The sequence below is a fragment of the Lissotriton vulgaris genome, chromosome 5 (genome assembly GCF_964263255.1).
Source record: "Lissotriton vulgaris chromosome 5, aLisVul1.2, whole genome shotgun sequence".
NCBI lineage: Eukaryota > Metazoa > Chordata > Amphibia > Caudata > Salamandridae > Lissotriton > Lissotriton vulgaris.
Window position 1 is genome coordinate 812,715,307 of NC_141693.1, and position 27,477 is coordinate 812,742,783.

At 43.4% G+C, this 27,477-nt stretch overlaps 1 protein-coding gene across 2 annotated transcripts in view; it reads right to left on the bottom strand.

Moving 5' to 3' along the window:
* ECD (ecdysoneless cell cycle regulator) overlaps window positions 1–27,477 on the bottom strand; it is a 351,511-nt gene that overhangs the window by 51,386 nt on the left and 272,648 nt on the right. For both annotated transcript variants that reach the window (XM_086922289.1, XM_086922290.1), the window contains exon 12: window positions 12,983–13,050. In XM_086922289.1, coding sequence (XP_086778415.1) covers window positions 12,983–13,050 — 68 coding nt within the window. The remainder of the gene's footprint in view (window positions 1–12,982; window positions 13,051–27,477) is intronic.

The following is a 27,477-nucleotide window of genomic DNA, read 5'->3' on the forward strand; positions in this document are numbered from 1 at the left end:
TACAGTTTTTAGGGGGCAGCCCTAAACCCAGGATTTCAGATTTTGACAACCTACGAAGACTGGAACCCAAAGACGTCACCAGCAGTAAAGATTCTAGGCCCAACTGACTTGGCCCCAGCCCTAACGGCCTGCCTACAGCTCCGAACTCCCCAGCACAGAAAACGACGGCTACAAAAAGGATCAACAACCTCCAGACTTAGAGAGGACTGATCCCCCACTTCGATAAAGACTCGAGGCTCCTGAGGACAGTGGTTCTCTCCCCAAAAAACGATTCAGCCCCTGCAGAACCAAGAAGGCCTGCACCCGACAGCCATGACCCGTTTCCAGAAGGTTCACCGGTTCTGAAGTGGTTGACCAGCGGTCCTGACCTCCAAACCATCGACGGATGTCACCTCCAAGGTCTATGCCTGCAGCCTCTTCACAATAACCCTCCTCCACAATGACCTATCAGGAAGGAGGAAACCCGACGCCAGAAGACACCCTTTGTCCAGTCAACCAGTTCCAAAGGTGTTTCGACATCCTCCTGCATCCGAACATACTTACCTGGCTGTTGGTTTCCCTCATCTGGCTTCCTGACAGATCCCTGCAACCCGGGACCGATTTTTAGGATCTCTATAGAACAGCATTGGGCGCCTAATGCTGTGTAAGCACTCTGCACCCTGCAACCGGCCGCCGCTGTGCCTCTAGTGGTGCAGTTTTGGTGCTGTCTTGGGTCCCCCTCTGCCCTCACCTAAACCCCATAAGATCTTCACCCCATCCTGATTGGCCTGCCCATGAGCAGCCTCAACATGCGGTGCCCTTACCCCCATTGGCTAGCAAAGGCACTGGTACCAAATTTTACACTCTGCATCTGGCTGATCCAGTGCCACTGGTGGTGCAGTCTTACTGCAGAACCAAACTGTGCAAAAACCCTGGTTCAGCACCCAATACATATATACTGTAAATCATTTTACTTACCTTCAATTGCTATGTTTCCCATAGGATTGCGTAGTGTGCTTTTCCTTCGAAAAATGTTTTAAGTGTTGACTCTGCGATGTATTGAAATAAAAGTACCTTAGGGCCACATGTATCAAGGGTTTTACAGGTCACAAATGGGCCGATTCGCGTAATTGGCTTGTTTGCGAACGGTAAAAAAACTTTTGGGATGTGTCAACACAAAAGGCATTCGCAAAATAGGTAATCGCAATTTTTGCGATCACCTACTTTGCAAATGCAGTTAGGGAATTGTAATTTGCGATTTCCTAAAAGCAATGCAAGAAGCATTCTCAGAAAGCGACTTTGCTTTAAGGAATCGCAAATTACCACCAACATCAAGTTTGTGGTAATTTGCAAATTCCTTAGAAAATTTCACAAAATTGCATTTTTCTAAGTGCTATGTGGTGCATACACATGCCCTGGCATGTGTGTGCACCACATGTGCAAACTTACCTTTTTAGGGGGGCATCAGGAGGGCCTTATGGCCCCCTGGCACGCTTGCAAATGTATTCTCAATTTGAGATTACCTATTTGGTAATCGCAAATTGTGAATGCCTTCCCATTCATTCCTATGGGCCTCTAGGCCCATAGGAATGCATGGGAATGCATTTCTTAATAGCGAATCGCATTTTGTGATTCTAAAATAGCGAATTGCTAAAATTCGCTATTTTAGAATCGCAAAATGCAATGTTGATACATCTGGCCCTTAGTGTCTACAACTGGGTTGTCCTGCTTACAGATGTACTGCAGTACCTAAACTGTGTTATTAGTTTGTTTTGCTCTAAGCTAGAAAAGTAACTAGAAAGTAATCTAAAGTAATTACACAAATTCTAAAGAGTTCACAGCACATTTTCTGCACTGCAAAGTAACTTGTATGCTTCTACAAAACCATTACACACTGTATGTTGAAAAGTATTATTGTATTGAAAGTATCACTTACCTGCTATTAAGTAAATCTTGGTTCTAGTAATAAAAATAAAGCAATAACTTTTTATACAAACGATTGGTCTGGATTCAGTTTTTGAGTGTATGACATAATTTCTTGCCTGAGTGTGTACAACAAATGATCAACACTATCCTCTGATAAGCATGACTGCTCAACCACACTACCACAAAAGTGAGTAAGGTATTATCTACTTTACCCCCGGGGATTCAGTGGACTCTGTGCACACTATTACTTTGGTGTAGTATATACAGAGCCAGCTTACTACACCCCACATTTACCCTTTATCACTGTTTTCATATCTTTTCTCCTCCTCTATTTGTCTGTTTTCATTCTCAAGCAAAAAGAACAATTGATGGACAGAATGCAGAACAATGCCATACATTCACCCCAGTACAGAGATCTGGGCCTAAATCCATAGTTTCTTTTGCTCACCATGCCATTCCAGTTTGGACCCAGCCATATGCAAATCAGTCTTGACCCTGCGCCCAATGGGCACAGTCCAGCACGAACTGCCAGGCCAGGTCCTCCCTGGACTGGAAACAAGCATCCCAGGACCCGTTTCGGGCTTTCAGCCCTCATCAGCCAGGATAGCTTGACTCCAGTGGCATGGAGAGCATGGGACTCACGTCTGAGCATACCCGTCTCACTCGGGGTGACAAATGCAAAAAGAACAATTGCAGAACAATGTCACACACTCACCCCAGTACAGAGATCTGGGCCTAAATCCATAGTTGTTTTGCTCACCATGCCATTCCAGTTAGGACCCAGCCATATGCAAATCAGTCTTGACACTGCGCGCAATGGTTTTGCTACTTTCTCTAGCTCCAGGACAAAGTATGATTATGAACATGCCCGAAGAACAGGTTCTTACCCTGTCTGTCCCTAAAAAAGGACCTCAATCAAAGGGGCTGTGTACCTTTGCACCATAGGTAGTGACACGTTTAAAAATGTAGCCACTTTTCTTAGCATGTCTGCAAAGGAGGATCTTGCCTTCGTAGCAAGTTCAGGGGATAATGCAACCCTGTAGCTGCTGATTAATCCAGGCCCCTAACCTCTCCCAGAGCAGACAACCAGCTCTCCTCCATCTGAGGCACATTAATGTCAGAAATGGCTTGAAAGAGCCCTGACTCAATTGACACAGGCCTGCTTTCCACAACCTCTTTCTGAGAAGTAATCAACACCAGCATATTCCCCTCAGTCTGAATAGACGACTCCGCATCTGGCATCGTACGATGCCTACACAGAGGAGGAGAAGCAACAACGGCCGACGTCAGTATCGGAGTCGGCTGATCGAAGTCTGGCGTCGTAGGTCGAGATCCTGAAGGACTGTGGATCTGCGCCAAAGCGGGGCCACCCAACGTTGACTGGTGTGACCCCTCGACTCCAACGGCTCAATCATCACTGAGGGCAAACCCGCTGAATGCCCCACTCACCTCCTTGGGTCTTAAAGGCACTCCAGAGGAAGATGAGGTAACAAAGATGAGAAGCATGAATTATAATATTCTCCAATCCAAGCCATCGACGCTCTGGGTGCCGGAAATTCGGGAAGACGAGGTGCCGAGTTGCGTATGGCCTCCTCAACCGCCAAATGGGAGGAGTCATAGGAGACCGAGGCTTCTTGCGATGAAGGCTGAGAATTTCACAACTTCGCCCACTTACCTTTCGACTTGTGGGAGAACAACGTCCTCCAGAACGGCTTCGGCTCCTAGATCGACCCCGCAAATGCTCTTCCCGAGAGGATGAAGACCGATGCCGGGAAGCCTCCGGAGATCACGACATATGCCATCAACTTCAAACGCTGCCGCTTTAAAGATTGTGGCTTTAGTTTCTGGCGGGAGCCACAATCCTCGGCATCATGGTGATCGCCTAAACACCACATACAAATTGTATGTAATATATGAAGGACCCTCAACGACATAAGTCGGCTACAAGACCCACAAAGTTTTGAAACCTGGGGTGCTAGAGAGCCAGAGGTAATATGGCTGCATAATAGTGCTGCTCTGCCGGCCAGGGGAAACAATCTGTAAATAATCTGCCAATCCCGCTGTAAAACTTTGAAAATACAGCACTAGAATGGCTAAAAAAGTGAAGTGCCTCTGTGAAACTGATGATTTTGGACATGAAGACATCAGAAAGTGAATCGGCAGCCCCAGCTGGTAAACGTGAGGAGAGGGAGCCATGGCGAGCCATAGCTGAAGGCTGTTAGCGAGGACCACGAACCCCTGGAGAAAAAAGCAAGAGCGGGGCAGTAAACACACGGGTGCAGCTCCGGCAGCGAGGGGAGGTCTGCCGGGACAGCTATTAGTTTCTGCGCTGCAGAAGGTTCGACGGCGAGACACCGACAAAAAACGGCTGGCTGGAGTGTCTGGCCTACTGAAAAAATTGCTAAGAGACCCGCTGCAAAGGGCATCAGCGGTGGGAGGCAGTGACCGCCAGGTGAAACGCGGCAGTGAAATTGCCAAAAACAGATAGGACGAGGGCCCAGGAGTGCACTGTGCGCAAACCATAGGGGTGCCGGGACGGCTACCAGACTCCGCGCTGTGAGTGCTGCAGTGACGAGATTCCGACATAGGACATTCCGCACGTGAGTCGGGCCTACTGAAATAGTTGCTGGGATACCCACTGCTGCAGAGGGTGCTGGCAGCAGAAGGCAGAGACTGCCGGGCGCTGAGCAAGCCGTGACAGTGAACTGCCAAGAATAGAGGAGGCGAGGGCCCGAGAGTGCGTGCCAATTAGCAGCAAAGCGGGGAAAAGAGAAATACTAAAATGGAGGCGACAGCCGCGTGATCTGTGGCCTGAGCAAAACCAGCTATGCAGAACGGCGGTAAGGTGCCCAAACGAAGACAGAAGATTGTCAACTTGCCATTGGTACGGCACTGAGGAAGTAAAAGACAGGCTGGAGGTCCTGTGAGTGTCCTGTAGTGAGTGAAGAGGCTGGACTATTGAAACAGAACAGCAGCAGACGGTGGGGGTAGTGACAGACAAGCAAAAAGACTCGGATCCGGAGACAGAAGCGCAAGGGGCTACAGCACTAGAACTTACTCTGCATGCCATGCAGCAGAGCCTTCTATCTATTGACTAAAGAATCACCACTGGGTCTGGGCTCCCAACGGCACAGCTTGCCACAAGCTATAATGAACAAAATAATGCATGTGCCGCTATTTGCTTGACCTAACCAATTTCTTCAAAACATATGACCCAAAACACCATGTTTTGTGTGTATTACCACTTCTTTATTTATTTTTTTATTTTATTTAATTTATCAATTTTCTTTTTTGGTATCTAAGTTTGCCAAATTCACATTTTTAAGACTCAATTCAATTCAATTCTTTATTATGTTTTGGAACTCCGAGGAGATCCACATAAAAAACCATACACAATACAAAATCCATTCAATGCGAAAAAGACATCTACAATGTTTACAAAAATACAGAATAATCAGACTCACACACTACAAAAGTCATCAATAAATAGCTAAAAAGCATTAAAAAAAGTTAAAAACATTAAAACAGAAAATGTCATTAGGGGGATTATGTTATGTTATGTTATGTTATGTTAATAACATTTATTAGGCGCAACAGCTGCCCCAGCAAAGGGGCGTCCTGGCGCAAGTGCAAGTAAGAAAGAGTCAGCATTTAAAATACCCAATTGCAAACATACAAATATTAACCACTTACGCCGAAATGGGCGCAGTACATGGCATATGAAGAGAACATGCAGGCGATCCTGGGTGGACAGGTTGCAAAAATTACAAATTGCCGGGGCACCATACCACTTTGCCAAGAGATTGTTTAATGGCAACAAATCCTGTCTTAGGAGAAACCAAAATCGCCGAATGCCATGTGGTAAATTCCAGGCGACATAGGGTTGCATAGCTTTCCTAACATACGAGTCAGTAAACTGGTTAGCTCCCTTCTTCAAATAAATTGCCTCCTTGTCCATTTTAAAGCTAAGATCCCAGGACTTTCTTTCGACTCTTGCCATAGTGCGCAGAGAGAGGGGTCAGAAAACCGTCATAATTTCAACATGGACTAATAAACATAAAGTAAGTTTTGGAGCTTGAATGTGTGTGGTCAAAATGGTGAATGAGACACGATGAGGCAGGGATTGTCATGCTATTATCTCTCTCTACAGATAACCTTGTACACGTCGGGAGCTTTTTGTTCAGATCACCCACAGTCTACACTTAGAGGTAAGAGGGCATGGTATATTGGAGTAGGCAGCACGTTATAATAAGAACACTATACCTAAAAGAAAGTTTCCTTTTCTTTCTTTTTTCACAGACAATGGTCCTGATGAAAACTCCATAATAATACGAGTTTGAAACGCGTAGACCTTTCTATAAGCCAAAAAAACAAAAAGGGTTCCAAGAATTACTAAACTAATTTTCTTTTGAGAATATTAATTGAAGATGGCTTAACTGTGAAGAATTTTATTCCAGTGTTCATTTAAAAAGTATATATTTGTTGTTGTTTGTGGTGGTACGTCTGGTGAATGAATGGAGTTTTGAATGGTTCATTTTTTCTTGAATTGTACATTGTAATTGTTGTTTTGTCCATGTAAATATAAATGTTTTTTTTGTGTACATAAGGTCTTAAAAATGTGAATTTGGCAAACTTAGATACCAAAAAAGAAAATTGATAAATGAAATAAAATAAAAAAATAAATAAATAAGTGGTAATACACACAAAACATGGTGTTTTAGGTCATATGTTTGAAGAAATTGGTTAGGTCAAGCAAATAGCGGCACATGCATTCTTTTGTTCATTCTATCTATTGACAGCAAATTAGACACATTAAACCTGCGCATAGACAATATCACAACCAAACTCGATAAGCAGGCCTCCAGAATCAGAGAGGCAGAACAAAGAATTTTGTCAGCAGAAGATGCAATCCAGACAATAGCAACTAAATGTACGGACATGGAAAAACTCCTGACCATAATCCAGTCGAAAAACAAAGCTATTGAGGCGCTCTCAAGGCGCAAAAATGAGCACATTTAAGGAGTCGGTGAATACCGGAAAGATGGACATTTTTGTAGAACATATGTTTAAGGAGCTCTTCGGTCCGGAAGAATTCTCCACCATAATGGTGCTTGTGCGGCTCACAGGTCATTGATGGCAAAACCCCTGCCAAGAGCAGCACTGAGCCCCATAATTGCGAAAATACTCAATTATCGGGATCGGGATACGATACTACGTCTAGCACGAAAGAAAGAGGAGCTAAACTGTCAGGGATACCGGGTTGCTGTGTACCCAGATTTCCCTAAAAAAGCACAGGCTGCACAGTGAGAATTTCAGGCTATCAAGAGACAGTTGCAGAAAGAAAGGATACGGTATGCTATGCTGTACCCCGTCTGACTGCGCATTGAACACGCCGGGAAGCAGAAAATTTGCACAACCCTAAAAGCTGCACAGGAGTTCTTGCGGTACATAATGAGGAGGCGGCGCAGCCCACACACAAAGGATGAAGATGACACGGAAAATAAGCTAAGGGGCAGATGGAGTCACTTTGAAACAACTCACACAGGAGGTATCTGCAGGAGGTGGTAAACACACAGCACTGGGACTTTCCACCATGAAGAGGACAGCGGAGAGGTACCATCTGAACACCTGACCCCCCTCCAAAGTAAGGAGGGAGTACGATCTCCTGGCAGTCCTCAAAGCAGGAGTATCCAAGGGACTGATAAGTACTTTGTTATTGTTTCACAAAGAGTTCCAAGGGGAGTTAAAAGGGAAGTGTCTTTAGCATGTTTGGGATGCTGAAGTGGGAGTGGGGACGTTTGGGTCCATATTCACATCACCACAGAACACCAAAGGCACACACAAGGCACGAACAAGTGGTAGTATGTACAACACTACACTAACCCACCGTTCAGATGGCATTAGCTAACAATGCAGGCAACCAAAAAACTGGCATGCATGACGTGGAACGTCAGAGGGCTAAACAACCCTAAGAAAACACAGCAGGTTCTAGCTTATCTCACTAGGCGTGATGTGCAAATAGCATTCCTACAAGAAACACATCTAACGAAGCACACAGACACAAGGGTGGGCACTGCCTGGCCCGAGGCTAGAATAACCTCCTTGTACCCTCGTATGCAAGAGGGGTGATAACGTTAGGGAAAGGGAACACCGTTTAAGGAAACACACTCCGTCACAGATAAGGCAGGTCGATATGCTATACTACAGGGCAGTCTGCAAAGAAAATTAATAACGTTGGTCAACGCGTATGGGTCAAACATAGATGACTTTGCTTTCTATGTAGGTATATTTAACACGCTGCGCTTGCCGCCACAATCAGAGATACTGGACCCTAGTAGGGACAAATGAAGCCAACGTGGGGGGCAAAATCCTAGAGAGGCGAGAGCCATCAGAGAGGGGATGGAAGAGTTTGGGTTGCTAGATCCCTGGAGGACCAGACACCCAGGCGGTTTGGAAGGTACACACACCTTGACGGCTAACGGATCCTGGTTCAGACTTGATTACCGGCTAGTGACTGCTGGAGTCAATGCATGGGTGGAGGGTGCGGACCGATTAACAAGGACAAGACCATAACCCGGTCAAAATAAATCTGCAGATCCCTGAAAGCATTCAGTAACAGTATACATGGGGTTTCAGAGCGGGGGCTTTGCTGGACCTGATATTTAAAACATCGATTGGGAAAGCAATAACGAACTATTTTACAAGAAATAGGGCTCGGTTGACAAGGCCTCTACACTATGGGAGGCATTCAAAGTTACTATCAGGGGGGCATCAGCAAACACGCGGACATACTGAAAGATATAGGTGCACAAATGCAGGGCACATAACAGACATTAGCATATTTCGAGCAGAAATATGACACAAACCTGAGTCAAGCCACCTTAGTAGATATCAGAGAGCGCATAACAAAATACAATTATGTGGCTCAACCTGAAATGAAATACCTGAGAAAAAAGGCATGCAGCAAGGGCATATGGAGAGCGAGGTAGGCCAGGCCATAATCTAGTATCCAAAATAGCAATTAATAAAAGTTACCACCCCATCACGCAGCTCATTGGTGAAGATGGGAGCAATCACTATGACCCAAAGGGAATAATGAAGCAATTTAAAAATTACTATGAGAGACTATAAGTGTCACGCAAGCAGGTCCAATCTAGTGAGCTGGAAAAATACCTGTCTGACATTGCTCTCCCGTGTCTATCAGACAGTCAAAGGGAATACTTAAGCCAAACCATAGAGGAAGCGGAACTGAAGGAGGCGATACAGACATTGCCGAACGGTAAAGCGACAGTTCAGATGGACTAAGCAGTAAATTTTACAAAACATATGCAGACCTGCTAATCCCACACATGTAAGAGATGTATAGGGAAGCATGTGAAAAAAGGCACTTTACTGGCCTCATTACGTGAAGCCCTAATAATAACCTTGCTCAAGCAAGATGAGCCTGCAATGAGATGCGACTCATACAGGCTGCTTTCTCTTATTTATTTAAATGTCAAAATCCTGGCCCGTGTTTTGGCTACTAGGTTACAATCCCTGATAACGTTGATGGTGCTCCCGGACCAATTGGGATTTATTCCAACCAGGTCTAATTCGCACGATTTACGAACGCTGTTTGTGTTATTTCATCAGCTCAATTCGGAACTCAAGGCGGTGGCAGTTATGCTAGATGCCGCCAAGGCATTTGATTCAATAAAATGTGGTTATATGTTCCAGATACTTCAATGAATGGGACTTCCTAGGGTATTTCTGAAGTGGATCCACTTGTTATATAGGGCCCCTGTGGCAAGAGTACGGATAGAGGGGTACACATCTGAATTGATTGAAATAAACAGAGGCACATGACAGGGGTGTCCACTGTCCCCATTACTGTTTTCTCTAATGATAGAACCACTGGCATGTATGAAAAGACAACAGCATTCAGTCTAAGACCACTCAACATATCACTGTACGGGGACGATATGGTGCCCTATGTGCGTGAGCCAGAAACATACTTGGCTGGAGTATTGCGGGAATACGTTCGGGTTGAGCGGTTTTCAGGGCTCAGTATAAATTGGGGAAAATAAACTATAATACCGCTCACGGTACGCACAATGCCATTCGAACTAGAGTACCCACTAGACTGGTCATCATAACCTGTGAAATATCTAGGAATATGGGTACATAGGGATCAAGAGGTGGTAGTGCATGAAAACTATGGCAGAGCACTCAGCATATTAGAAAGCAGGGTGGAAAGATGGATAAAAATGTCGCTATCACTGGCTGACAGGATAGCACTGATTAAAATGATAATTCTCCCAGGGTCCCTTTATCCGTTTACAAACATTCCCATATCTCTCCCAGGGATGCTTTTCGCAAAAATACGGTCTCAACTGTTTAGGTTAATATGGGCCGGGAAGCAACCAAAGGTCGAGCTGGAAACCATGACTATGCCCAGGTGCAATTTGCACACTACTGGTACAACCCACATATGTATACGCTACATCGAGCGGTGGAGGAAGGAGATGCACACCCTATACCGCTACCGAATGTGCTGTTACATCACAACAGGATGATACCACACACTGAGATCCACACAATACAATGTACTACTGAAGTGTGGAAAAAGCTGGGGAACAGAGGAGGGAAATTACCGTTGTTCGCCCCAATACTGCTGATCGAACACCACCCATCCATATCGGTTTTACAGGAACTTGGTGCTCTAAATACACTGAAACAGACAGGTATCACAAGGATAGCCGGTCTGTTTGCAGGGGTTATCACCCTAGACGACATGCAATACATACAAAACAAGACACCACTGTTTATCTTTGTAAACCACAGGCTCAGGTTGGTGCTGAGCGAGCTATATCAGACATTTCCAGAGGAACCTCCAACACTCGCTGTAGGCTGATCACTAAGCTATATAAAGTGGCGCAAGAAGAGAAAATAATTGCACCCAACCAGGCATTAGAGTGTTGGAACACACAGTTACAACCCCAGCTCACAGAGGAAGAATTGGCAGGATGCTGTAGGCAAACAGAATTGATAACTTCCATTTGCAATCTCCACATTATACATTTTAAATATATACAGCAAGTGTATAATACCCCAGGAAGGTTGTATAAATATATTAGTGATAATGATCAGTGCTAAAGATGAGGGAAAGAGAATGCGGATTGTATGCACATGCATGGGAATGGGACAGGATAAATTGTTTCTGGGCATAGGTGGTTGGTTGTGTCAAACAATGATTGGAAATTGGATACAATGCCGTCCACACACCTGCTTACTAGGGCTACTCCCAACATAAAGGGGGGCACCTACAAATTTACAGCAATAATGCTATTAATGGCCAAGAGACGGGTGGAAATGAACTGGGGAAGAAGATCTGTTCCCACAATGGCACAATGGGTAAAAGACTTGGTATACTGTATATGCAGAAGAACGTCCAAAAGCATCCAGATCAAAAGATATATGGGGCCGCTAGTCGAATACCTACGGGAAAGAGACATTGAGAGTGAAGACAATGCAGACTAAATGCCTAGCTCTGGTACTAACGAAGGAAGAAGCTATAAGGTTGTACAAGTGAGCATTGGACAGAAGCAATGGAGTGTGGTTCGAGTGGGCCTAGTGGTAATAAGCATTGTATTGATGTGTAATTTTTGTTTGTTAATGAATAAAATTAAAATAAACAAAAAAAAGGAAAAAAGGTTTAAAACCTGTAGACAATAGACCAAGGAACACTGTTCCACTGACACAAAGGTCCGAAGCAGGTAAAAAAAAAATCTACCCAAGAAGGCTTCTCCGGATCCGCGTTTCAGCTCAGAAAACAAGGAATTGAGGATTGCACACCGGAGGGGACTCATAAAGCTCCACCGACGTTATGACCAGAGTCAACATCGTCATCACGGAGCCGTACATCCCCCAGTGTGGAGAGGCACAGCTGAAAAGTTTGAGATCCAGACTGGCACCTGGGGAGGATTCAAAAGTTAGGGAATCTGCGGCTAGATATCTCTATCAGATGTGGCACAGTGGAATGTCACCAGTTACAACATCAATGTTTTAACCCCTTCTGTGCTGCGCGAATTTTGCTGCGGTGCTGAACGTTCCATTGGGCCTATGGCACCATGACGGAACGGTTCTGTCATAAGCACAGGCCACCTTACGCTCATGACGGAACCGTTCCGTCATGAGCATGGAAGGGGTTAATTTGTCAAGTCTTCTACAACATATGTAGCGCCAGGATACCCTTGTGGGTGAGGGTGTGCTTTACAAGTGCAGGTGTTATGAGCAGCGCCGGGCAAGCGGGTGCCACAGGTGACTAGCTTACCGCAACAGACCAATGTCAGTGTTTTGGAATGCGTCAATGACGTTTTAAAGGGACTCTTGGGGAGAAATAAATAATAATGACTTTCATTTCATGGGGTTATTTTAGTGAATAGATATATCAATGTATCATCTCCAAAGTTTCAATGCCGGTCAGTTTTTGCTTTCCAAAATACCTCCAATCCTACAATTCAGGGGTTCATAGAATGCAATATAGCTCAGTAAGTAAAGGGCTGGCTGCTCCCATCTAATGCATTCAGCAGGTTAGAAGCTAAAATCCTGACAATAATAACTTAGCCTCTTATCTTTCCAAAGTTAGTAAAATGACCACTATTAGACTATGCAAAAGTAACACCTGTAACTTACAGCAGTTCTAAATGTCAAAGAGCCAAATTAAAAACATTTTGTTTTATTCAGTCGACTGTGGCTCCGCCGCAGCTGCAGGGCGCTAATATTTCCTTAAGAGTTCTGGGTTAAAAAATAGTTCAGCTGATGCAATCTTACTTAAGAGCAAGGTACATTTACGATAATTATATGATGGCATATTGGGAGAAAAGTAGCCTCGATTCATGTGCTCTAACACAACAAGCAAAGATGAGGCAGTGCCTGTAAAATAATGATGTCCTTACACGCTCAATAAACAATATCCATTGTAGAGGGTGCTCGGCAAGCTAAGATAAGTAACATGGTTCTGCAGACAGACATGGAGAATAAGAATACAATGAAATGAACAGTCTCATTACATAGGTTTACATTCCAGTGGACTCACCCAAAATTCTTTCTAATGCATCGGTGAAAGCATCCACATCAAATGTTACCGGAGCTTCGGGTGTAATCCTAAACATTTGTGAAATCACAAGAAAAAAGCAAAACGAATTGTTCAATCCATCGCAATTTACGCACATTAATACTTGTGTTGAACAGCAAATACGGATCTTTTACCCGCCAAGGGTTTTCTGAGAAGTGTAGTCATTTTCCCACTTGCTGCCATTTCATACCATTCTTTCTATGCAACAGCAGAGTTCCCAGAGTGGGCAGGGCCGAAGACTAACTCAGCCACACACAAAGAGCCAGAATTACACATGTCCAGTTAAAAAACTGGAAACATCGTCCTAAGGAAACAAATTGGTAGTGTTAAAAATTATATATGTTTCACTAATATTTCTATTTACCATTGGCAATAGGTGAATGGGGTTGTAGGAAATTGGGTTATTGGTTGAGAGGGGGGAAACGATACTCCAGCAGCAGCCACAATTTTCGCCAGGGTGAAACACAAGCAAACCCAAAATTAACTAGGAATAAAGTGAAAACACAAGAAAAATCCACCAACAATTTAGAAAAAGTAAAATTTAATAAATGATCTGACACCAAAACTATAAAATCCAATTAGCAAAACCAGAGATATGAAATTTAAAAGATTTAAGTAAAAATAGTGCTTAAAAGGCCAAAACGCCAACTTTGGCTATCTGGTTACACCAGACCAGGACAAAGTCATAAGTTCAGGCTGACTGCGATGGAGCGTGGGTCGGATGCAGGTACAAAGTTAGTCCAGCTGAAAAAAAGCACCTTAAATCTTGATGGTGCAGCATTGCAAGATCCAGCGCTGAGGCTGTGCCAGCAATTCTGGGGAGCTGTGGGGCAGCAATGCGAGGTCCTGCGTCGAGGATGCATCTTGCAGTGGTGGTTCCGATGCAGAGCTTCAAAGAGATGAATTGCACTGCACCAGTTCTACCTAAAACACCAAAGCTGGACTGGCATGGCACCTTTAGGCCCATTCCCAAAAGTCCAGGACTGGGGTAGCACCACCTGGGAGACAAGACTGACAGCAGGCAAAGTCCAAGGTGGTTGGAGCCTTTTCTGTCCCTCAGGCTCTGATCAGGAGGCCGCCCTGTAGTCACTCTGGGAGTAAAGATGCAGGTCCGGTCCTGCTCACTCAGGCAGCAGAATTGCGATTGTTTTTGCAGCAGAGAAGCACAGCGGGCCTTCTTTTACATCTTCCACAGTTCCAAATATGTACTTAAGAGTTGGGCCTGGGGGCCAATTATTTATCCTTGGTGACAGCTTTGAAGTAGGAGAAATTCTAGAAGGTACCATCCCCAAAGGTGATTGCAATTTTCTGCCTCCCTGCCCTGGCCTCAGTTTGTCTGGTGGCACAAAAACTAGCGTGAAACCCTTTGTGAGTGTGCCGAGGCAGAGTCTTTGTGATGTGCAAGTGTGGTAGGTGATAGCACTGTCCCTATCAAGTCAGAGATGGCTCACCCTGCCAACACCTATTTTTCCTTTGTCACCCTCTCTTGGAGCAATACACTAAGACCAAGACCAACTGCTAGTTACACCTAGGTATGAGCCCCGGAATAAAGACTGCAGGCACCAAATGGTTGGCACAGGAAAATGCCAACTTTATAAAAGTAGCATTTTAAGAGTTGTGACTTAAAATCCAACTTTATCATTATAGAGGGTTTTAAAGTTCAGTTCTTTAGACACCAAACAACATTCCTATCTGCAAGAGCAGACCCGAGAAATGTAGAAAAATTCTACTTTAATGGGTAGCACAATAAGTGTGGCAGGTCCACAAGTAGCATTAAATATATGGACCCTGGGAACATGTAGTACTACTTTACTAGGGGCTCACAAGTAAATTAAATGTGTCAATTAGGTGTAAGCCTTTGCTACCATATTTAAAGGTGAGAGCACAAGTACTTTATCATTGGTTGGTAATAATAACGTGCAGAGTCCTAAAAATCAACAAAAATGGGTTCTGAAAACAGGAAGATGAAGGCTACAAGTTTGGAGATAAACCTGTAGAGAGGCCCAACTCCAACAGGGGTTTTTAAGGGCTACAATATTTAGATAAATCTTACAATAAAATGTGTTGTGCCCGAGTTAGGCCCCGTAGGAATTAGTGTCATTTTTACATGTGCACTGTCCTTTCCTAAAGTAGCGTTCTCTTTGCCACATTTACCTTTGGCACACCTTTGCATTTGTAACTCTTTCTTTAAAATACTGGCTTTGCTGATAGTGAATACTAGCCGGACCCCGATAGGCCTACAGCGGTTCCTTGACATCACCACGCAATACTCCAAATTAAATAAACTCAGCATCAACTATGACAAAACAAAAGTCGTGTGCCTTAACCATTGCAAAAAGAAATGAACAAATAGCTGGTTTATGGATGAAAAGAAATTGGATGTTACAAATAAATATCGTTATCTGGGAGTAACCAGAGATCACAAGGGGAGCTTTATACCGCAAAGAGAGGAAATAAAAAAAGAGAGGCCTAATGATAGTTGTATCTTTAAGAAATTTGAAAAACAAAATTGCTCGGCCAAATCTCTCCCCACTAATAAAGCTGATCCAAGCCAAACGGATCCCATCCATTACCTATGGGAGTGAAGCAATGAGAGGCAGGGACGCCGAAACAGTAAACGGAACAATAACAAGAGCGACGCGCATGATTCTTGGCCTCCTGCGGTACACCTCACCTGCGCAAATCTGACTTGAATTTGGGTTGCTAAAAGAAGAGCAGGCACGCAAGGGAGTTTACCTCAAAAGTTGGTACAAAATCAGTAGGGGAGAGGCAAATACCCTTAACGCACTACTCTGGAAAGAACTTCCAAGTAAAGATAATAGCCCAGCAAGGCTTTTTCTGGAGGACGCAATAAAGCAACTGGGTGCGCGACAACTGTGGGATCTACAAGGGAACTTGGCAGGCTTTAAAAAAGCAGTAAACAACGTTGTCAGGAAAGAATCTCTCCTACAGGACACAGCCTCACTTACGGAGCGAGCACACAGCTGGCTAACTGTACACACCTACACCAAACTTGTACCACAAACGTATCTTTTGACCAGCTTCACCAAAAAAACAAAAGAGTTATTCCTAAAATACCGGCTAGGAGTATTGCCCTCCGCAGACCATATGGCCCCTTGGCTGCGTCCTCCAAAACCAGCAAAATGCCGCCTGTGCGCGAATGACGAGGAAAACATCATACACCTCATTACTATCTGCAAGGAGCTGCAAATAGAGCGCAGGAACCTGCTGAGACCACTATTCAACAAAAAAGGGATCAGGTCCTGTAGGCAAGCAGTCCTGGCTTGCTTTTTAGGCGACGTAGTCCAAATGGCTTCTCGACTGGTAAAATATATCAAAGCCGTAGAAGCCAGAATCAACATCAAGAAAGATCAAATGGACAAGGAAACCGTATTTTCCACAATCTTTTAGCTAAAAACACACAGTCCACACAGATGCACAGTTGACTTACTGGTATAGATATGGACAGAGCTCCAAAAGGCACGTGCATATGGGGAGAATGAACGGCATGGAATGTGGACTGCAACGCATTTGGAAAAGGAAAGGGGGCCAGTTTAACCACAAGAACCCTCCCCCGAGGGATCGCAGCAACGCCTTAGCGACGGACAATCATACATCCCTAAAAAAAACTTTCTCTTTGTCTTTTAAACTAATTCTCACCACTGTTTAAGCAAAGTTATTTTCTTTTTTAACAGTTTTTTTAACTCATCATAAGAACTATCACCTAGGCGGCAACAGATATCTTCTTTTTTTAACTTTTTTTATCGCTGCTGGTTTTTTGTAATGGTTTTTATTAACTGTACAATAAATATTACTTACTTACTGATACTGAACACTTCGTGAGCACACTATCACACTGCCTTGACATTAGACATTGACCTCACATGTGTCACACAAATGTGCTTCATTATTACATCCATGTGGCGAAGCAGCTCTCTGTGAAATACAAACGATAGCAAGCAGATTACGATCTCGGCTAGGCACAAGGATACCATTTCCTATAAAAAACTTTTGTGTCCTAACAATCAAAGGAGACACTTCAGCTGGTTTCAAGAGGTGCCTGCATGCCAAATATTTTGCCTAGCAGTTGACAGATATCCCAGTGAGGGGTGTCCAGTTCGTGACCAAGATGGGGTCTTACACTCTTGCCCAACAGATAATTGGGTTAGATCATCCAGAAGAGGGTTTCTTGGCAAAACATACATCTGCACCCTAGACAAGTAGGTTAGGGCTTTATATTTTAGGAGAGCGCTACATAGTTGTACTATTGTATATGTATGCATACATAAGTTATGTCAACAAAATGGTCAAGCTATTCATTTTGTTCACCGTTCTGACATTCAGTATAACTTTTGTCTGCTTCTGTCTATTAATCCTCACAGCCCATTTATTCTATGCAGGAATGAACTCCAGTTCAATAAATATTGGAAACACTCTTCTGTGTATTCTTTGTATAGTTCCCTTAGTGAAAGGGAGCATGAGCAACTAAAGTCTGTCACCACGGTTCCTCAGGGAACAGAGTTGTCATGTTCTGGGGTTGCCAGAACTGTTTGCTCCCTGTTTAGGTTTGGTGGGATAACAGTGGCACTGCAAGCTAGATAGTCCAAGGGACAACATATCCTGCGGGGGTGCATGGAATCGGTCTGGTACCATCCTAAGTTCATGTTGCCCCCCTCCCCCACCAAATGCGCAGTTCCTACTGATAGGTGGAAACTACACTACATGGCGACGCCCAAGTTGGTTGGTTTCAAATTATGTATAGAAGAACTAAGTAGCTTTAGCGTGCTTCCTCAGAGATCCCTATAAACCTATTAACCGGGAGACGTACCTGGTGATAGGGAAACATCCTTCTTGGCTGGGTAGGTATATCTTATGTATTTGCCGCTGGTAAAATCAAGCTTGAAAGGATATGGTTCCAACTGTGTAAATCAAATTCTGAAATACTTTGTTCTCACAATATGGCACAAAATATATCAGAGACCTGCAGATATTCGGTTACTCAAAAAATACTACAACACAGCCTCACCTTAGATGGTGGGGAGGTTACCCTTGTGGTAGAGGCACACAAAGCATTTAAGACTGAGGTATTTTTCTCCTGGGTTAAATTCCCTGCTGCGGATGATGCTACATGGATATTTCACAAATACGATGCGAGAGAAACACCAGAAGCAAACACTCTTTACGAGGAGATAGAAATACCATTAACCTACTAAGGGCACATTTATTGATTTAAAGGCAATAGTATACAAAATATAAGACTGGGCCCACTCAGCAACAAGGGGGTGGTATGGCCAATCCTAGCCGATCATCTGACCGTAGGTCAGGTGAGAAGATTAAACAATAAATTGGTAACAATATATAGAAATCATGCACAATACGTGGTACGAACACTAATACTTGCTCCTGCGAGGACTGTTCAAGTGGTAGCTCCGCAGTTAGCAACACCAGGCATTAGCTCACAAACATTAAATGCAGTGAGGGGTAAAATCCACACCAAAATAGAAGAAGTTCCATTTTGGATGGCACAAAAAACAAATCAACTTGAAGCAGTATTTCCCCATACGGGCAAGTGAAAACAATATAGAATATTAACGATTTGCTTGCCGATGGGAATGGTTCACCCGATAAAAGATTGTGCAACTTGAGGAATGGTATTTGCTTCGGTATATAGCAGAGCACATAGTACCCCTTCACTGTCAGTTTTACCTGAAGTCCTGAACCAAGTGCAGAACGAGCATGGGGCAGTGCCTGCACTGGACTTAGGGTTGCAGCTGATGGGCAACTCTGCCACAGTTCCTGCCATAACTGTCAGTAACATTAAAGGAGAAGCAGCAGTGTTCGCTATACGCCAATGTCTAAGGGATTTGACGCCTGCCCAGCAGGAGCGTGAATTGCCTAAAATTATCAAAGAAACCTATGCTACGCTAGAAAGGAGATAATTTGGGAGACACGAGTTAAGAGTAATTCTGAAAAGGATAACTAAGCAAGCAATGGATTCTTCCACAAAAAAAAGAAGTGGGATAAGTAGAAAAATAATGAAAAAAGGAAATCACGGGTGGGTCACCTTCACAGCAATCTACTGAAAAACAGTACAATCTATGCAATCGCATGATAAAGTTAAACCGCCTGATAGGTCTCAGTATACGGATACAAGTTCCTCTCATTCCTTTCAGGATACACCCAATAGACGTTCAGAGAGAGGACAGTCAGAATGGAAATTGGAAGAGCACATGAAATAAAGGAAAAACTCACAACTCTCATCCGACTACATATTTAAACAGGAATACAAACAAAAAATATCAAAACCTCAATTTAAAAAGAAAAAGGTAGCCGGCCTGAAAGTCAGGCATGCCACAGATTTTGAGAACTCTGCTTATGAAGGGGGAGTGGGCCCAGACAAACCTGGACAGTGCAGCAGAGGTCATGATAGCTCGCCAGAACCTGATGGGTTGTCTGTTCGGAGTAGCGCTGAGTGAGTATATCATGGTGGAAACACCAGATAGTAGGGTGTTTCCCACATTGATTGTGTGAGGTCCAACTGTGGTTGTAAGGGGACATTCCCAGATTTATCAATGTCCTCTTTTGGGAGGAACTGACTCATGGTTATGACATCCTGCTGACCGATAAAAATTGGCCACCTAACTTCGTAATGGATTGCCCAAAAGGAGAAACTGGAGTTTTATCAGCTTTCTCCGATGTTGTTTCAGAACCAATTAAACAAGTGTTTCTCAAAGTATGGTCGGTGGACCCCCAGGGGTCCGTGGCACATTCCCAGGGGGTCCTCAGGCAGCTGTTTTAAAAGCACTGTAAAGTTCCTTGTAGAATTAGTTATCGAGCAACAATAAAAGTGTCAAGATAACACCAGTGATTAATGTACCTGCTGGAGAGAGATGAGAGTTTTGTCCAATGGCAGGTTCTATTATCTAATGTAGCACAGAGGGTTAATATGCCAGCTGCAAAGAACGCGTACCATGCATTAAAAAAAAACAACAGAATTTTCTGTGCATAGGTCAGTGGGTTACTGCTTTTGTCACAGATATTTTTGTGTTACTCTGCAGCTCATAAGAGACAATCATAATCTAGCACAGTGGCCTATAAACTGTCATCAAAGAGCTGCTTACCCACTGCATGGCACAAGTTAGTAACTTATGTTTTTTACCAGTCTTTCATTATCCTGATGCTGCTAAAGGTGTATATTTGGGTGGAAATAGATCTTAATTGTTAAAGTCAATGCTAACCACTGTGTTGTGTTCTGAATCCTGAGTTTTGGATTTTTCATACCAAGCACTCTTTAAAAATGCCTACCAGTATGAATGACATGTGAATCCTACACCTTGTAGTTCCCTTTTCCTTATGTAACATTTTCTCTACACTGATTTACACATATGATTCATTGTCTCTATATGTGTGTGATGTAAAGTGCTCTGACATCCTACAATGGTATGAGAGATGCTATAAAACAAATGGAATACATGTGACAGATGTGCTATGGAGAAATGAGAGGCACTGTTGAAGGGTGATAATAAGGGAATCATCATCATCATCATCATTAATCACTTTATTCGATTAATTAATAGCATAAAAGTACACAGATAAATCACATTCAATATATACAATATAAAACAATAAGATGGTAATAGAGAATCCATATGATAGTAAATATCTTGTTTCATATATGTACAGATAAAAAGGGCCACAATAAAATTCATAGTTCAGTTATACTTCGGTCTCTTGATTTCTTACATCTTATGGCTGCAACAAGATAACTAGCAATATTAAAAATGTTCCATTTGTTATTTAACAATTGCAAATACATTAAGGCAGGTTTAACCTGATTCAAACCCAAACATAAAGTGCATAGAATCTTGGAGTGAATAATTATCACAGTCACAAAATGCTGCCTTTTCAGGTACTGACCATCCCTGATATGAACCCAGTACAAAATGTATCTGATTGAACCGGAATTTAGTTAGCAACCAGCGATGGTAAGGCTTTGTTACCACTTTTAAATATGGTTCAATAGAAGGGGTGGGGACTAATAAGAAGTGGCCTCTCACCGTGGGTTTTAGTAGTTCCTCCGACTCCCGCTCCTGGAGCATTAAGGACAAAAAATGTTTTTTAACCCACGATATGTCACCTTTAACAATGTTTTCAGGGAAATCATAGATTTCATGCCGCCCTAGTTTCACAAACATTCTTTTGACATTTGAGAGCCACTTTATTTGGTCTCCTCGATCTAAACGGATACAATCTTTTAAAATACGGTGGTTTAATGTTAGCTCTGGGTTAACCCAAGTTTTGATCCAGCAAATAAGAGGGGCCAAACCAATCAGATCACCAACAAACCCCATCCCCAGCTCCTGATGGACAGCAAATGTTGACGTAGACTGAGGGATAGATAAGAGACACCAAAACAGTTTGTTTTCAGCCCTTTGCACTTCATCCATCGGGATGTAACCCCATATCGCGGCACCATAAAGTGTCAGTGCAAGACATTTGGCTTTATAAATTGCCAACAATGCATCAAATGGTCTCCCCTCGAGGCAGTGTGTCAAATTTAACAAGGCTGATCCTGCTCGTACCAGAGCATTCTTTTTCTCTAACCCCTGAGGGATCCAGCTACAGCTGTGGTCAAACAGGACCCCCAGATATGCAAAAACTCTTACTCCTTGGACCTCTACCCCTCTGCAATAAAATGTTTTTGGTTTACTCCTTCGGGGGCCCATGGCCATGACATGGGACTTGGCGGAATTAACCACCAAATCCAGCAAGGCCATGAATTCCCCGAAGGAGTTCAGCAGCATCTGTAGTCCTATCGGGGTGCCTGCTGGTCGTACGGCATCATCCGCGTATAGGAGGACTTGGATGGTACTGCCTCCTATACGCGGGACATCCAGGGTAGCGGTTTCCAGGCTTTTCTCTAGTGTAAAAAGGAGAGGGGCCAGGATGCACCCTTGCCTAACCCCTCTCCCTGATTTAAAGTGCCTAGTGCAGATACCATCTTGATTCATCCTGACAGTAGTATATAAATCCCGGTGGAGATCTGCCATAAAACAAACCAAACTGGGGTCGATCCCCATGTCCTGTAAAATTGTCCACAGCTTCGACCTATTGACTAGATCGAAGGCTGTGGACAAGTCCATAAAACCCAGGTAGACAGACCCCCTACTGGCCACTGTGTATTTGTTAATTAATAAATACAGGTTAAGACACTGATCCACAGTGCTTCTGCCCGGCCTATATCCATATTGGGATTCTATAAGGATATTTTTTTGTGTAACCCATTCAGACACTTTAGACAGAATAACTTTACCTAATATTTTGACAGAGGAGTCTATAAGGGAAATGGGCCTGTAACATCTCGGGTCCCCTCTCTGTCCTTTTTAAAAAATGGGAATAATGGTGGAAAGGGCCCATGATGCAGGGAAGCCATGAGTAATAGTAGAATTAAAAACTTTTGTTAAAATTGCAGCCCAAAATTTAACATTTCCCTTGTATAAATCTGCAGGGACACCGTCTGGGCCGGGGGCCTTATTTGCAGAAGTATTAATTATTGCTTTTTCCACGTCCCCCTCTATAAACAGTAGGTTAGATATGGGTGAGATACCAGCGGGTGGAGTAAAGATATCAAATACTTCTTTTCTGGCGTAAATTAATTCAAAATGTGTCACCCAATCATGGAACATTTCTAGATATGACCGCTTTCTGTTGAGCAGATTCCGATTTGGCCTCTACCACCTGATTTTAGCTGTGCCAAGTGGAGCACATAAAGGCCAAGTGTTGCCAGCTTGCGGCTGCGACAATATGTCTCCGCAAGATCTGGCTCACTTTTTATTTCTATGTCCTTATTATTCAAGTCCTAGACAAATGTTTTTAAAACCCTTGCTTAAAAAGCTGAACTTTGTACAGATTAAGCCTGCACTTTTGTATCTTCAGATGCTGCCTGTTGACAGTACATTTTTTATCTGTAAGTTTTTAAAAACAGCCAGGAAGTTCAGATTAAGCATGGAAGGTTGATCCCTAGATGACTTGTACGTAATCTTGAAATTATGTCTTAAATAGGCATTTTTATTTCCATTTTTACATTGGCCTATTGCATTTTTAACCTTTCGCATTGTAACTTTCTTGTGAACTGTTAACTTTTATAAAATTGTGTGTTTTTAAATCCTGCATGAATTGTATAATAACTGTATTTTTGTGCTTTTATGACTGCTTTTCTGACAGTCGAATAAAGGATTTTGACAGTGACAGTGTCACCCAATCTTCCTCCAAGATGTTTGTTTCAAGCTTTTCATTTTCCTCTCCTAGTAACGGCAGACTGTTAACGATAGCCCAAAACTTGTAACTGTCCTTTAAGACTGATTCAGACATAAGGCTCTCCCAAGCCACTGACTTAATTTCGTTTTTGCGTGTTTGTGTACATAATTTGTATTCCTTTCTGCAGTTAGCTATCCGAATTTTATCTCTAGGTAAAACCTTCAATGATTCCATTAAAATAATGGGCCCTAGAGCATTTAGTGTCAAACCATCTTTTTGCTTTTTTTCCTATTAGTCTAGCAGGAGCAGTTAGATCAATAGCAATTTGCTTACAAATTGCTTCAAAAGCTACGGTGCTCTCCCCGGTCGGAGGGCACCATCTGCACATTTTCCAAACTCAACGCTCATCTTTTCACGGAGGGTGTCTAAGAATTGGCCTGGTCCTATTTTTGCCCATTTCAACCTTCGCCCTTGATCGCTAGTGGTTACCCTTACTTGGGATCTGGCACTGTTAGCGTTAACGGAGCGGGAAAAACCTGCGTTCAGCACCAGTTTGACCGGGTTATGGTCGCTAAAAGGAGAACTTACTGCGTTGTAAAATATTACGTGACCCATCAGGGCAGGAGTTAAAAATATATAATCAATGATCGACTCACTTTCCCTGAATTTAAAGGTTACTACTCTCTCGCGACTATCAAAGAGTGATGGCTCGTAAAGATCGGCACTCGATAAAAGATCTCCAAGAGCCATTCCCCTCTGAGAGTGTTCAAAATGTGGGGGTGACGCAAATGAAGGGCTATACCCTTCGTTAAGTTGACAGCTAAAATTACAAAGGTGAATGTTAAAATCTCCCAAAAGGATAATATCGACTAAAGTGGTTTGTGAGCTTTATAGTTTACAATAAACTGCTCTAAAAAACACAAGTGTTCATCACGATAATCAGTCTCCCCTGAGTTATAAAAATTTATTAACAGGGTTTTCCCGTCAGTCTCAGAGGAGATCTCAATGATCAAACAATTGGGTGAAACAGAGTCTATAGTCTTAACTATTCCTTTTAGTTTAACTGAGAGCAGTAACAATAGTCCTCCCCTTGCTCTCCCTGAAACAGATGGACTTGCTGGTTGGAAATAGGATGTAAAGCCATCTACCCAAAAATTATTCTGCAGATCCCATGTCTCTTGGAATGCTACCACATCATTGGCTTTAATAAAACTCAGCCAGGATAGATCCTTCCGTTTTGACCTTAACCCAGCGATATTCCAGCTAAGTATCCTAAAATTGGAGTCAACCGTTGTAATAGGGTCAGATTCATGAGAGTTTTGTGAAATGGGTATGGCAGATGACCCTAGTCAATCAATCTCGTTCAGGTGTGATAGTGGAGAGAACCTGTTAAAATAAGACTACCCTTACTCCTTGTATCCCAGGCATTATGAGGGCTGTTTAAACTGGTGACTACTGGCATGTTTCCTGTTATTAGAGGGGGTCTTTTAAGGCCACCACAAGACTGCCATCCATGTCCTGCTATAGGGTACTGCGGGGGGTAAAAAAAATGTTGTTTGAAGTCCAGGGAACGGATAGAAAAATCCCAAGGGGACTGCCCTGATGTTACCGTCCTCATTTATCCTTTCCGAGCCATCCCATACCATCCGTGGGGCAATGAGGGGGTTGTCAAAATTAACAATAACACGTCCCCTTTAATACTTTTTGTTGTTCTCCCGAGCCACCCCACACGCCTTACCATAATAATATTCTGTGAGATATTACTACATCCAGAACAATTGGAATCACACAATTTCTTTGTAGTAGTCATAAGGGCCTCTGGTGTTTCCTTCTCTCCCAACTTTAAGGGTGGCCCCCCGACTACTACAGTCACCAGCGGAGCGGCCTCAGGAGGGAGATTAATATTTGGTTGAGCTAGTGTTTAACCTCCAGACTGATCTCTAATTTCTAACCCCCTTTGGCTATTAGAGGCCGGGATATTTTGGGACTCAGGATAACTTGATGAGCTAGAATATGATTCCCTGCCCTCATTAGTATTTCGCTGGTCCCTGTATTTATCAATATTAAGAAGTGAGGGTTTAACCAACAGCGGGGCTTCTATCAGTGGCCTATGGTCTAATACAACATTTCCTTTTGTGCATACCACTGGAGTTTTGGTTAATTGAATAGGCAATCCTACTTGTCTGTCAATACACTCGTGTTGGGTTAAAAACGTGTTGATACGGTCACACTTCCCCAACAGATTAGAAACACACAAGTTCATAGCGTCAATGATGTCATTAGCGATGTTAGATAGCGCTTGCTCTAGTCTGGTAGAAAATAGTTCTTCTATCATGTCCCGGATATTGTGCTCTGTTAAGTTAGTTAACATTAACTAAACATTAGATGCAGTTTTTTTTATTATCCTTAGCATGCTTCTGATTTTCCTTGGATAATTTCTTTAGAGCTGGGCTAGGTTTATTAGAAGGTTTATTAGATGCCCCTTTAACTTTCGGGGGCGATCTTGTAGATTGACTTGTGGTTTGGGGAGCGTTCTCATCTTGTCTGGTGCAACTTTCAGTCTGTGTCACTTTGGGGCGATTGATAATTATCTCAGGCTCCAAGGGAATGTGGGGTTTCTGAACAACAGGATCCTGAACAGGGCCACCCGCAGAATTTCGTGTCAGACCCAGTTCTTTCTCAGCAGATTCAATTTCCGAGGATAAAACTCCTACTGCTGATGTCAGGTAGGAAATAATGGATGCCGATTTCCTTGGAATTTTCGCCTCTCCTCCCCCTTGCTCTTGGGAAGTATATAATTTTCGCTTACCCATGATTCGGGAGTCGGTGGTCAGGGGGGTGGCCCGGCGCGGCCTCCTCTGGCCCCTGAAGGCCACAGATGGCCTGCCCTCTGCCCGGGCTCAGCCCGGTGATGCCCGCGAGCGTCCCGCGACGCGGGAGGAGCAGCTCGTTTTTATGCGCCTCCGGGCGCGGGAGTGTGAGGCGGCAGTCAGCGTCCCCGTCAGGCAGGCAGGGGACGCTGGGAAATGTAGTCCTGGGTCCTCTCCCCTCTCAGCGGCCGTAAACACAACAACGGTGGCGGGGGAGAGCGGAGGTGTCCATGGGTCTCGTACAGCAGTTGTCACGCAGGTGAGTGGTTTGCAATGCCTGCAGCGAGCTTAGGGAATCATTGAAGAACCTCAAAAAGGATTGTTGTATCCTGGTGCATTGTAAGGTCATCATTTACTATTCTTTAAAATCGAATACAATTCAATATATAATGATAAATGTGTTGTAGAATGCACCATTGTATCCTAAATTTTCTTGAGTGGAGAGCCACCTAAAGCCCTCTTTGTAGTGGTCAGGCACACTCACTGCACTTGGTGTGCACTGTATGGGGACTGGTCTGAAAACATTTGCTAGGGCTGCTTTGGGCTTCCACTCTGGCCTTGGCAGCAGCAGGAGCCTTGTACTACAAAATAGAACTAACCATTTAAAAGTTAATCACGGAGATGCAGCACCAACTTTCCCATTACATTTTTCCTTTTTTGCAAACTTTTCAATATAAAATACTAAAATCCGTAGTAATTCTAGCTGTTTTGTGAGCACATGTGTGTTTATTTTTTTCGTATTACTCTTTTAATGTTTGAAATTTAAATCGTACAAATTGCTGGGGGTCCCCGGATTCCAGTGGGGAGTCAATGGGGGTCCTCAGGAGTCAAAAGATTGGGAACCCCTGAATTAAACACATACGCCAAGGAGTGGGCACTAGGTCCTGTGCAATACCGTAGCCATGTGGGGAGGAATGACAGTTTATTTATTTATTTATAAAGTTTTATATAGCGCGAACATGATCCAGGCGGGTATCAGAGCGCTTCACAATTAAAGTAGGTAGGAAACAAAAGTGGGCAAAGAACATTCATTAAAAATAAGTGCAATGAGTGTGGATGAGCCCAACGTGATTCAAAGTACTTAACATTTGAGATCGGATGGATATAGTAATGGGATAAGAGCAATCAATATATACAAAACCGATATGTGCATAGCGTGTCAACACTGTTAAACACCCCGGAGAGCATGCATGTAATAGACAAACACGGCATACTTCACGATCAGGTAATGGGAGAAGAACAACCCATATATAATACAAATATGAGCAGTGGCCTGCTAACACTGTTATTCCCAGGTGTACATCCATGTAATCAATAATCAGAGCAATA